Source organism: Accipiter gentilis, chromosome 16 (genome assembly GCF_929443795.1).
Source record: "Accipiter gentilis chromosome 16, bAccGen1.1, whole genome shotgun sequence".
In the NCBI taxonomy this organism is placed as follows: domain Eukaryota; kingdom Metazoa; phylum Chordata; class Aves; order Accipitriformes; family Accipitridae; genus Astur; species Astur gentilis.
Window position 1 is genome coordinate 24,678,037 of NC_064895.1, and position 13,899 is coordinate 24,691,935.

A 13,899-nucleotide genomic window follows, 5' to 3' on the forward strand; every position below is an offset into this window, starting at 1 on the left:
ATGACCTCTGCAGGCCCCTTCCAACCTTAATTGTTCTGGCTAATAAATCTGTCTCTATCACGTGATTTGGGAGTGTGGCAAGTGTGGACTCAGTGCTCCAAACTGATACTTTTGGGCATGACTTTATCTTGTTTTCTTGAGGATTTCTGTTGTTAGCCCTGAGACTTCAGCGATAACAATTACTGCCGTTTCCGTAACATAAAGTTACAGAATGACGTGCTCCATCATCGGCCAAATGTCATTTTAGAGCAGCAGCAGGATTGAGGTTATCTGAAAGGCACAGACATGGCAAATTAGCTCCATAATTTAACTTTGCTTTACTGAGATTAAGTGTAATAAACCCATAGGGTTTAATTTTGGACACAAGTCCTAAATATTGTATTTGAGCTAATATTTACAACTATTTATAGAGAATAGCAAGTACGTAATAGAGCAAGGGCAAATCTGAAATGGATGAACACACTGTTTATGTTAACACTCTAACTCCCTATGTTATGAGGAGAAAAAGCAGCCAATGATTGCATATTATTACTGAAAGAAACAAAAATACAAGGGAATTAAATTATTTCCCTGCATAGCTTCTAGTCAGCTTACTGGAGCTCTATAGATGTTGTAGTTTGATGTCTAATACACCTGTACTAAGGACTGATAAATACCTGAATTTATACTACTTAACACATTGATAATTACTTGGACCTTTACTTATTTCCCTTGGCTGGTATGAAGTTTACTCTTTTAACAACAGTAGGATACTGTTTGATATATGGGCTTTTTACTTCTGTGTGTCTTAAAATTATCTTTCTGCTCTGATGGATTTGAAGTAAAGGCTCCAAAGTCAGCAGGATTTTCCCAAAAGGTGGTGAGAATGTTCTCTTGAGCCCACTCTTCCCTTTTTATTTGCTTCCTAATGTGATTAAGATGCAAACAAAGAAATTGCTAATGGGCATGGAAAAACAGGGTACGTTCTGTCCTTAAACTATAGAAAAAAAATTGGCTTTATTCTTTATAATAGTAATGTGTTGTACTGTTTTTTGATTGTGTTCATGCTTCATTCTAACAGTCTCTTTTTCTTCCTTTTTTTTTTCCTTTGAGTTGATATCTGGTATAATTTTCAAAGTTATTTTAACTTTCTTCATACCCAGTGCATTATACTTTCTTTCTAAGCTGACTGCAGGCTCGGAAGCACCAGCCTGCCTTTCCAGTAACAAACATAACTCTCAAACCCAAATGCAATATAGTATTCCCTTTTAGGGCAAGGGCCACTTAAGAAATGCCTTGCTTCTGGTTGTGTTCAGCAGCTTGTGCTGATAGGGTTAGGTCTCTTCTGTTCTAATAAATGGAACTAAAGCAAAGTCCCTATTTGAATCTTGGTGAAACTAGTCGTAGTGCCCTGTTTCAGAGGTCAGTTGTTGTCTTAAAATAGTGTGAAATATACTTTCTACAAACTAAGCCCCCAAGCTAAGAATTTCTGGGTTAACTTGTGTATGTGATATTTTTAAAAGTGTAGCGTAACTGTGTGTCTCTTCTCCATGCTGCCAGGGATGAGGGGAGACTCCTACTTTGGAATGCGAGGCCTTGGTCGCTATGGCTGCATCCCGGAAGATGGAGGACAGTTCTTACTCTACTCTCTAAATGGAGACAATGATTTAAAGAGATGTTTTGCAGAAGAAGACTTTCATGAAATAATCGACTTCAATGACCTCCCGAATTCTCTCTTTGCTTGTAATGTTCACCAGTCTGTGTTTGAAGATGAGGACAGTAAGGTATGATGTTGGTTTCCTTATTTTCAATGTAAAAGAAACATATGCCTTATGTTTGTGTTTACTGCAGTTTCAGTGAAACAGATCAATAGTCTAATCTGTTTTGTACAAAGAAACTGGATCACAAATATGACTTCTTCCTAAGGTGACAACAACACTCTGCCATAATGTTTATTGCAAGAGTTCAAAAGCCTTTTTGTCAACTACAGTGAACAAAAAAGTTTTTCTTTTGCTCAGAATTGCAGAATACTGAAATATGGGTACAGATCTTCATAGCAACCATAGTTGCAGTCATGATGGAGGTGGCAAAGTTAATCATGTGAAAGTGTCTCCCACTTGCTGATCATGTACCACTGTGATGGGAGGCTGCCTTTCTTTTATTTTCTCATAGAATCATTTAGGTTGGAAAAGACCTTTAAGATTATTGAGTCCAACCGTTACCTTAACACTGCTAAGTCCACTACTAAACCAAGTCCGTAAGAGCCACATCTTCATGTTTTTTAAATGCCTCCAGGGATGGTGACTCAACCAGCTCCCTGGGCAGCCTGTTCAGTGCTCAATAACCCTTTTGGTGAAGAAATTTTTCCTAATGTCCAATTTAAACCTCCCCTGGTGTAACTTGAGGCCGTTTCCATTCATCCTATCACTTCTGAACTTGGGGGAAGAGTCTGACACCCACCTTGATACAACTTCCTTTCAGGTAGTTGTAGAGAGTGATAAGGTCCCAAATATTTTAAGTTACCTGAAATACTCTTTTATCTGGAAAATCTAAGATGAATGATAGTGAGAACAAAGACGAGAGGAACTGGGTGAGAATATTTTTAAGTCTGCAATTAGTCTAAAACAGAATGTTGAAAACAATATCCTTTTCAAATTAAAAAAAAAATAATCAAGTTTTGCAGGAAGTGTTCAATTCCTGTTTCTTAGCCTGGGATTCTTCCTGATGAAGAAGTTGGGAATATAAAACTGACAGCTTGGGTCTTTGATGAAATTAGTCTAGGCTAATTGTTACAGGCACATCTGAGGTTACTTGAGTGTCTTGTCCAGAATTTTCAATTTGGAAACAAGCTGGCAAGTGGTAAAGTGGGTTTTGGCTGGAACTGGCTGATGAAGTATCCAGATAAAACTACAGATTCACTGGAACCAAAGCTAGCCTGGATGGACAAAGGGTCTTTAATGGGGAAATTACCAGATGAAAGGGAAATAAAACAAGACTTCAAAGGATACATGCTTCCTGTTAAAGGTACTGAAACAGGTATCTGTTGAGGCTGCACAAGAGGAATTTTTTGGGTTTAAGTTTTTGGGCATGTTTGTCTTCCATAATGATGTCTTGTGTATGTTTGAGTAGAATAGATTAAAAGAAAATAAAAATTCATACCACAGCACTAAAATGGTGCACCATTTTATTGTATTTAAGTCTTTTTTGCTAATAAGCATCTTGCACTTATGTTGTGCCATTTTGTAGAATTTTGTAACCATCTGGTAATGAACTTCACTAAATATGAAGGGGTTTGAAAGTCCAGTTTTAAAGGAAAAAAATGGAAGCCTGCCTAGAACTAGAGAATCTCTCTTCATGCTTTAGAGATTCTATCCCCACTTGCTCCTGAGCTTTCCCTTTTGAGAGCTGTATTCTAGGATTTAGCTGATAGCTTAGTTAGAAAATGGAATGGGTGATTATGTAAGTATGTGGGATAGCAATCCCCAAAGACTTGCAGGACTTAAGGATGTGTCTTAAGAATAGCAGCTGGGTTGTGAAGGTGGATATTCTGTTCCATGTGCATGTCTGTAAACTATCTGTCAATAACATGGATTGAACAGCTCTGTTTGCAGGTAAGTGGTTACTCCTGTAAGTCTGTATTAAACTAGATGGGATTACCTTCAGATTTCTCATTAAATCCAAGGACCTAGGGAGCTGATTATGATTTTTATTATTCCTGTAGAACATGCACTTGTGCTCCCAGTTGATTAATACCCGTAATCCTTTCTATTATTAACTGTTGCTGCAGGATAAGAGCACACATGAATTCAATATAAAATATTGTCATGTTACTAAGCTAAAGTTCAAAATATCACAGAATCACAATCAATAAATGCTGCTAACACTCGTATCTTCAATTATATATTGATCCAATGTATATGTAGTGGTACACTAAACTTCTTAAAGAACATACTACAGTAATGTTTATAACTACAGTAGTTCCATGGTGTTATCCATTCTACAGAAAGTAAAGTTTTTGCAATGTATCTTTTGACTTTTATTCCTGACCTACACTTTTAGGAGGAAAATGGAGGTATGACTGGTTTGTAAGTTACAAGTTAGCTAACAACAAAAGCTAGAGAAACAGGTCATTGGAAATGGTTGTTTTGATTTGGTGTGTGAACTTGCTGTGTAAATAATATTTAAATATATAAACTTCTGAGTGATTTTGGCATGCAACACTATTAATGTAAACAATTCATGCTGACAGCTTTAAAGTTACGTTACCTGAAGTGTCTTAAGAGGCTGAACTGTCAAGTTCAAATTTTTCACACAAATATCTAAGCAGTATGCTTACTAAAGATAGGTTTTTGAAAGCAAATGCCTTGAATATTTTTGTTTTAATTTGAAGGCATTTAACTACTTTGTATCAGATATAGGGTAAATTCCAGTTTGTGCATGAATATATGGGCTTGCACCAACCCTGAGGGAACACTTTGCTGCACATACACCTGCACCGTGGATAAGCTGACTTGCTTTGTCTGTTCTTACTGCATCCTGTATCGGGTATACTCTTTCACCAATATCATGTGGCTGTACAGCACTTCTTAGAGGGGATTCTGTGTTGCCTACCAAGAGTGGTGACGGCATCTGTAAGGAGCCTGAGTTTGGACCTTCATTTTCTGAAGAGGAGGAGTTCTTGCAGCTGAAGGCCATGTCCTTTACAGACAAAGAAACTCTTATCAAGTCAGGCTTGAGTTTTCTCCTGGCTGGCACCTTAAGGCCTCAACATAGTGAGTTGGAAGAGTTGTGGGCTCTGGGATCTGAGGATGAGTGTTGCCATCTGGATTAAAGGAAGCTGCTCCAGAGTGACTGCCTGATCTTAAAACACTGGTGGAAGAAAGGGGAAATACAGATTATTACTATCTACGTGTATCTAATTTTGCTATAGGAACAAAGCAGGAAATACAGATTAGTACTATCTACATGTATCTAATTTTGCTACAGGAACAAAGCATCTGGTCAAAAAATATTTCCCTACCTTTCAGACCTGTGTTCTTGGAAAGAAATCTCTACTTAGGTCAGGAGAATGCCCTGGATAGCTAGGCCGATAATATGGGCATTTAAGGATTTGCACAGGATGGCTTAGCAGCTTCAATGCACTAACAGCTTGCTACAACTCAAGGGAGGTGGTTTGGCTTATCTCTCCACTCCCATCATGGACAGCCTGCTTCTTCATACAGAAAATGTGCCTTCTTTACAATGTGGCTAGAAAATGCTGAGCTCTTTAGTTTTTAGGGAAGAACAAAGGCATGGAGAAGTAGATTATCCAACAGGCCTGTTGCAAAGCTGGGATCACATTCAGCTGTGTCCCTATCACTGTCCTGTGTTCTGATCGTTTGTTTTGGCATATAACCTGTTAATGGTAGGGGCAGATTTTGGGGTTTTTTGACTGTACAGCACTGACTTGCTTGGGTCATGGAAGTCTTATTGTAGAGAAACTAAAAATAAAATTATTCTTAAACCCTGGGATTTGCCACATGTCTCTTGGAAAAACTGATGGGACTAGTTACGTGAGCAAGATATGGCAAAATTGAGACTGTTAATTTTGGCTGAAAGTGTGACTGAATGGGAGGTGCTATTCCTTTTATCTCTCCTGATAAAGCAACTGTGGTGGCAAGCCAAAGGGTATGACTGATTACTCCTAAGGGTGGATATGTGTGTGTTTTAACAGTTAATTGCTACACATAGTCCTCAGGCTTTCCGGATAGTAACCCTTTTGTTGTGCTTATGTTATGCATAAATCACTGTTTTGTAAAACCATCCTTTCTGTAATATGACTGTGTAGCTTCCTTCAGGCTGAAACTGGTAAGCAGACTGTCAAAGTAAAGCATCCTTGTCTCTTAAGATGGTTCCTTCAGATGCCTCAGGAAATGCTTACACAAAACTGTCACTATTAGAATATGCTTACGTGAGGGAGGGATGTGTTTCCTCCAGCTGTTTAGAGGCTGTATGCTCTTCTTTTTTCTGCTATTTTGGCTCAAATTGGAAGGAACACCTATTAAATTTAGTAGTTATATTTCAGATAAAGAATGATTAATTGGTTTCTGAGCATTTCAGTTATGGTGGAGCTGCCTAGGAGTCAGAGCCCATTAAGTGCTTTTTCTTGCCAGTGTAACTCAAACCAATAGGAGATATTATTTCTGTGTGAGAAAATACAGTGACCAAACATGTGTCCAGTTCTGGACTTCCCAGTACAAGGAAGACATGGACATACTGGAGAGAGTCCAGTGAAGGGGCATCTTATCAGTGTGTGTTAACACCTGAAGGGAGGGTGCAAAGATGTCGGAGACAGGCTCTATTCAGTGGTGCCCAGTGACAGAACCAGAGGCAGTGGGCACAAACTGAAGCACAGGAGGTTTCTTCTGAACATCAGGAAACTGATGTTTTTACTGTGAGAGTGACTGAGCACTGGCACAGGTTGCCCAGGGAGGTGGTGCAGCCTCCCTCCACCAAGGTCTTCAAAATCTGTCTGGACGTGGTCCTGGGCAGTTGGCTCTTGGTGTCCCTGCTTGAGTGTGGGGTGGGGGCAGGGTTGGACAAGATGACTTTCAGAGGTCCCTTCCAACCTCACTTATTCTGTGGTTCTGTGAACATATGTTGACATGTATCCTAATTCCTCTGATAAGGAGGGTCAGTGTGTGAATGCAAGATTTGGGAATGAAGGTGATTAAAAATACATTTCCTGAACTGTGAGCTTAGTGGAAGTGGGGTGGGGAAGAGAGGAAAAAAGTCAAACTAGCAAGTTAATGGAAAAGATAATTCTGTTTTAATGGAAGGACTTTATTATGAAAACAGTTACTATTTCATGAGGGATTCTTTCACATTACAACTTTATTTACATATTGGATGACTACTTGCTTTTACTACAGAAGCCAATGCTAGACTTCCTTTGACTTTTTTTTTAAAATGTATTATTGAGCTTGGGCCTTGAAAAAGATTTAAGGCTACCTCAAGCGAGTGCTGGAATATTTGTTCCAAGGATGGTGCTTTAAGAGAGCTCTGTAGCCTTACTTGGAAAGGCTTTTTTTTTTTTTTTTGTAACTTGCATTTAGCTTTCTCAACAAAGCACATCTTCATGCTGCTATTTTTATTTTTAAGGTGCAGTAAAAGCCACTGGACTGTTCAGTGGTCTGCTGTGTTGTCTTTAACTTTTATATGTTGGTTCTGGAACTGAAACTTTCTACTGATGCATTGACTCTGAAGCATATAATTGAAATGTGTCTGTCAGTGCTCCTTTTAAACAAAGTGGAGCCGGTGTGTCTGCTGCCATGTGTGAAATGTTTCTTTGGTTCCCTTTTCCCACAGGCTAATTCAAGAAGATGCTCTAGGAAGCAGGCTTTGTTTCTGCAGGGGAAGATCTGTTTCTTTTGACTTCCTTTTAAAAAGATCTAGATTGTGAAGTCAGAACCTCTTTGGTCATATGACATCACTAAAGCCTCTAGGTGTTGAGTCATCATTATATTTAGAGGGTGGCACACTTCTTTTTAGTCTAATATTAGTATTCAAGCCTGGACTCAGTGGAAGGTCACCCTAGCAAAGATGAAGTCACCGCTCCAGGGCTGGAAAGGAATGCAGGCTTCATTCTGCTTTCCTGGTACACTTGCTGTTGCTTTGTTTTACTTTCAGTTTTTCTACCTTTTAAGGTTAAGGTTATTGTCCGTTTATAGGATAACATTATCAGAAACTGCCACTTGAAGCAGACTGTGACTTGTGCTGTGGAATCTCTGCCTACTTTTTGTTCTGCTTTATAAATGGAATGAATGTTACTGCCTGTCATTCTATCAAAATTGAAGTGTTTCTTTACTGTGTATGTATTTCCTATTAGATGTAGAGAGCTTGCAAAGAAAGGCTGCAGGAGCAGTGTCCTTCAGCACTTCATGAATTGTAGCTGTCCTCTGGGAATCCTATCTTGCACTCTTCTCTGGGGTGGCAGTTTAGAGACATCTAAGAAATACTTCTTTGTATGATGGAGTCAATAAAATATAGCTGTAAGAGGCTGTTCTTGCTCTGAGAAGTATGCAGTCTAAAAAAAATTCATTTTCTACGGCATTTATTCTGTAACTAATTTCAACTAGTTTCTCTGTGAACTGTATCAGTGCAATCCAGTATTTCAGCTGACAACACCTCTGAACTTTCAAGCTCTGCATCTGAGAGTCCATCTGACTGCTGGGGTGATAATCACAACTTTTGCAGCCTCATTACATAAGTCCTCTTTACATCCTAAAAGAGCTGTTGATATTTGTCATTCATAAACCTACCTTAGTTTACTTTCTACAGTATAGCTGCTGGCCCTCTTTAGTCAACTATGTATTGACGCATGGAATGGGATGTTGGTGTAACAACTCCTCTGTATAGCTGTTGTTTCTGTGCTTTACTCACAGGTCAGTTGTAAGTTATGTTGAGGAGCTCAGATAACAAAAACAGTCACTTCATGAAGTCGAATATACTGTATCATATGAACTACCTAAACATGACTGGCATGATGTCATGGTTTAACCCCAGCTGGCAACTAAGTGCCACACAGCTGCTTGCTCACTCCCCCTGATGGGATGGGGGAGAGAATTGGAAGTGCAAAAGCGAGAAAACTCTTGGGTTGAGATAAAGACAGTTTAATAGGTAAAGCAAAGGCCATGCATACAAGTGAAGCAAGACAAGGAATTCATTCACCACTTCCCATGGGCAGGCAGGTGTTCAGGCATCTCCAGGAAACCAGGGCTCCATTACGTGGTGACTTGGGAAGACAAATGCCATCATTTTGAACATCCTCCTTTCCTTCTTCTTCCCCCAGCTTTATATGCTGATCATGATGTCCTATGGTCTGGAATATCCCTTTGGTCAGTTGGGGTCAGCTGTCCTAGCTGTGTCCCCTCACAACTTTTTGTGCCCTCCCCAGCCTGCTTGCTGGCAGGGTGGTGTGAGAAGCAGAAAAGACCTTGACTCTGCGTAAGCACTGCTCAGCAATGACTAAAACACCCCTGTATTATCAACACTGTTTTCAGCACAAATCCAGAGCATAGCCTCATACTAGCTACTATGAAGAAAATTAACTCTATCCCAGCCAAAACCAGCACACACCAAGATGCACAAAGCATATGAATGCCTAGAACTCCCTAGGACTGTAGAGCCACAGTAACAGTAAGGTGCTGAGGTTTTACTGGAGAAAGGGCAGTAGCGAAGTTAACCTTCATTGACGTTTGGGATCTATTGAGTGTTTGTTCTGATCGGAGGAAGAAACTGAATTATTTTGATTGGTGTGGTTTGTGTATTCAGAATTTTAATACATCTATATGAGATTATTTAAGGTTGCTCTTGTCACTGTTAACAAGACGACTTGCTGAGGGTACTAAAGGCACCTCACGTATTTATGTATGCATATAGGGCCTGACACTAGTATTCTCTGAGGTGATCTGCAGAATTTGTAATGGAACTGTAAGGAGTCTTTAGTCTAGTCTGATTTAGGCATTCCTTCTGTCTTCCTTCTTAGTTGGTTCTGGCAGTTACTAAAAGGCTTCAGTGTTTCTGCTGTCTTTCTGGAAATTGTATAAGCTTTATGATTTGATAGCCTTTGAAGAAACAGAAAGGGCATACTGAGATTGTGCAGTTGTAACAGTATGGTTAAGTTAAATCTATGCGTATGCTCACTTCATCCCATGCATCCCAAGGTATACTTGGCCATGATTATCATGTTGACATCCAGGAATTGCCAAGCTCCAAGTATTCCTCAATTCAATCAGTGTTCAATTTCCACTCTGAAAATGCGTTTTTTTTTAAAAACAAGCAAACAAAACCCAACCAACCAAACAAAAAAGGTAACGAGTATTTCTGGGCCTGAAATGCCACTGTCTGTAACGTGGATGCTGTCTAATAATTTATACAGTACTTGGGCTTATTTTCCCATACATGCATGGGGAGCTTGGTAGCACAAATGCCCTTGTTTCGATAGGAGAACATGCCTGGCAAAAGACCAACTGGGTTAAAGGTAGGCCTGTATTTATTGCAGCTGGAATTTGGAGTAGTGCTTCAAAGCATCTAAATACTAGTTCCTTGTAAATTACAAAAATAAACTGATTAATGTTCTTTCCAGAACACACAAGACAGCAGTTACTGTCTGCTTTTTAAATTTGGAAATGTACTTTTCTCCTTAAGAGCAACTATGGAAAACTTCTCGTATTGCCTTTCTGTGGTCATGATCTGCTCTGCAGTCTAGAGGGAACACGTTACCTCAAGGAACCACCGTGGGTGGGAAATCTTTCCTGGGAAAGGACTGTTCAGGGTACGTACTTAAACTTTTTTTTTGTACAGGAATGTAATTTTCTTATCAGTTCTGCTAAAATACACAGAGTTTCGAATAAGGAGATATTTTAACAAAGGGGTTGGTAAAACCATGCCAAGGTTTATGAAGACCTTCTGTCCTGGCATGAGAAAACATAGGCTCTAGGAGCCAGAGGGAATTGCAAGGTCTTATCTGTAAGTCAGGAAAGAATTGTTCTGTTATTACTCCTTTCTCTAACACAATGGACGTTGTAGGATAAACTGTGGGTAGGTCTGACTTGGATATCCCTAAACACTCTACAAATTTAGATTAAGATTCCACTTTGCAGTTGTCTGTCTCCTGTAATAGGTTGAACTAAATTCCTGGACTTAAATGCCTTTTGATCTTTGAGGAAGTTGAGATCTGGCCTGGAACACTGAGGCTAGTATGCCTTTCCTCTGAACTCGCTACCAGTGTTAGCTGGGACACGGGAGTTCAACCAAGGACTTCTGCTGACAGAAAAGTTTTGTTGTTGTTTTTTTTTCCTTCTGATTATCCTACTTGAAAGTATTTGAGAGTTTCACTGTGTGTACATGGAATACGGAGCCTTTTTTTTTTTTTCCAGGATGACAGCAGGATATGTTGCTCCCTGGGATGATTACCAAAAGAACCTAGCAGCAATCTCTCCATGCAATTTTATGGTATTTCATATTTACCAAGTTTGAGAGGGCTGGATTTATTGTAACTGGTGGTACTTGGTACTCTTGATGAGGGTTACTCCTGTTTTGGTTTTCTTGATTTTTTTTCTTGTCTGGCAGTCTAAGGTATAGCATGTTTTTGTAAAGCAATATAAAGCCAAGAACATAAACATCGGGTCATCCTTGGAATAAACCACAGCAATGTATTCTACAGGAACTTCCTTGCATCTAAGTGAAACTTCACTTGGCACAGTGCATATTAAAGCAAGAAGTCAACCCTTCTGGTATCTGCTGACACAAGCAAGAGCTACATCTTTCAAAGGGAAAAGCTGCCTCTGTGTAGTTTATAGAAGACTCTTTGGTTTGTTCTATTAAGTAGTTCTTATCAGCTAATATCTGTTAATAATCAAACATGGTTTTTCCCTTCTCCCTCCAACAAACTGTCATTCTGAAGTCAACAAAAATACTGTTTTTCTAGCTGATAGTAATCAAAAAGTGCAGCAAAGCCATTCTAATGTGGTTAGGGCAGCAGCTGTTCCTTATTTATTACCATCAGAGGTCCTAATCCATCCACAAGTTCCGATATCAGTTTTCTGGCCTAAGGAAAAAGCTTCTAAATGAAGGTCAGCCTTAATTACCAATGCATAAAGACATTGCATTTACAGAAGCTACATTCTGGCTTAATCGCATTCAAAACAGTAAATTTACAGCTCTAATTACTAGTTATTTAAGGGAATTCTCAAATGTTTCATACAAAATATATGTTAAGAACTCTGCACCAGAGTTTAATGTAATTAATAAATCAATTCATGCTTGATAGAGGTAGGAAAAAAGTAATGCCTGAAAAAGATTGTAGTCTTAGAAAATGAGGGATACTGGAAAGTGATTTGAGGTAATACAGAGGAGAGAAGAGAGAGACAGCAGCTTTAAGATTGTGGCATTGGTTAAGACAAATTCTGCAGTGGATTTGAGCACAAGGGTAAGAGATCATATTCAGAGTTGAATCAAGGTGAAATGAATTATCAGTTACTTCTGTGCCTTTGAAAACATGTTTTCTTCTGTGCCAGATAAATCCATGCTTCTTTGTGGTTGATGGAAGTTTAGGCGTTGGCTGCAATAGTGCAAGGATTTCTCTATGGCTGTGTTCTCGGATCCAATCATCAGGCAACAGATCTGCTGATAAACGATATCATTTTGTCTGCTGAGGAGTTTGTTCAAATTCTTAGTTTCCCATGAGTACAAGTTTTAAAAAACAATGTATCTTGTATTTTTTTTATTGTCTTGCTTTAATGTGATTTCTTTTAACTGTAGGTTCTTTTCCTCTAATTTGATTGCATTTTGTAGACGCTTTACCCTGCTTAAATTACATGACTTTTGTACTGGGCTTTGAAATTTAATACAGAAGTAGAGGCACTGCAAATATGGTAGATGTAATGTGTATGTCTCGGAGGGATAAGAGAAATTTTTTCCATGTGATAGAGACTAATGAGCTGGGAGTTAAGATGATAGTAGGATGGGAAAAAAATTAGAGTATCCCTGGCAAGAGAGCAATGAAGGTGTCTGTTACACTGCAGAAGGGTGGATTCAAATCAATGTGTTGTCTTTAATTGGTTTTGCATTTAGTCTAAAAAGCATAAAGACATTGTAAGACTGCTGCATGCAATCATTTAGAAATGTTGCATTTAATGTTACTGGAACAAGTAATGGGGAGAAATCTGATAATTTCATCCCTGCGTTTCCAGTGTGTGGCTAGCTTACAAGGGAGGAACAAAACTGAAAACTTCAGAATATGCTGAGGAAATGAGGTAGCAGCCCCTGACTGAGTGGGAGTTGGCCCCCATTTTAAGGTCTCAGTAACAGACTGGTGTGCACCATGGGGCTGACTTCTAAAAGCCATGATAAAGTCAAGCAATACATGTCTTTTCTGGTTTTATCCTTCATGACTCTTCTGAATGGTGATTGTTTATCTATTTCTCAAGATAGTTCTTCTTGAAAGTTGTTTTTTTTGTTTGTTTGTTTAGTAGCTGGAGTTTGTGGTGTCCCTGACTGAAAATACAGTCTGTTCATTCAGGCTGAAATACCACCAGTGCTGAAGTGAAGGGAATGGGTATTTTACATGGCTGAGATTGTGTTGCATCAAGCCACAGGGCTATCTAGATCAGCCTTCTGCCAGTTTGGAAACTGGAGTTATTTTTATGTGGTTTTCCTTCAGTTGCTGGGACAGAGCCATGTACAGACTGAGGGCATTGACACAGCACAGGCCCTGATCCAGAGGTCCTATGCAATATGAAACATTTTTAACATACACTAGCAAGTTTAGTTTCTTTTGGTACTGGTTGCTTTCACGTTCTTGCCTTTGCAAAGCTTTTGGGTGGATTCTTCCAAGAATGTCTTTAACAAGAAAAGAGTAAATTCAGGTTATATAATGTTATATACTTAAATGAATAACTTACAGAGCTGTTCTGTTCTTACCTGCTAGTGATCCTGTTCCTCTGAATAAATGTGTGTGGCTGCTTTTCACCATCTGACTTAAAGGTTTTGGATGTGGACAGTTCCAAATTCCTTTAAAGTCTGCTGCTGTCAACAGGAACTGCAAAAATGTATCACAGGATGGTGTTATGCTGTCCTTCCTTCCTGTGCCCTTCTGTAAATCCCCTTATCTTCTGTATCTGTAAGTGCAAATCTTCCTTGTTACTATGACCATTTCATTTCAGGTGTTTCTCTCAACAGTGTCGAGTATATCTGCTGTGTGCTCTGTAATACAGCTGCTTCTGATATGAGCTTTCTAATTGTTCCTGTTTGTCTTGTAGAGGGAGAAACACATAGCACAAATGGTACAGGAGTGTTTCTTAGGAAGATAATAGGTCTTTCCACTTTCAAATTATTTAAATAATAAAGTTTATACCTCTTAAGTATTTCCCAAATAAA

The 13,899-nt window shown here is 39.1% G+C and overlaps 1 protein-coding gene across 1 annotated transcript in view; it reads left to right on the forward strand.

The window, feature by feature from the left end:
- The window catches only part of RCAN2 (regulator of calcineurin 2), a 90,522-nt gene that overhangs the window by 7,668 nt on the left and 68,955 nt on the right, over positions 1 to 13,899 (forward strand). The window contains exon 2 of the mRNA XM_049818521.1: positions 1,540 to 1,763. Coding sequence (XP_049674478.1) covers positions 1,542 to 1,763 — 222 coding nt within the window. The 5' untranslated portion in view covers positions 1,540 to 1,541. The remainder of the gene's footprint in view (positions 1 to 1,539; positions 1,764 to 13,899) is intronic.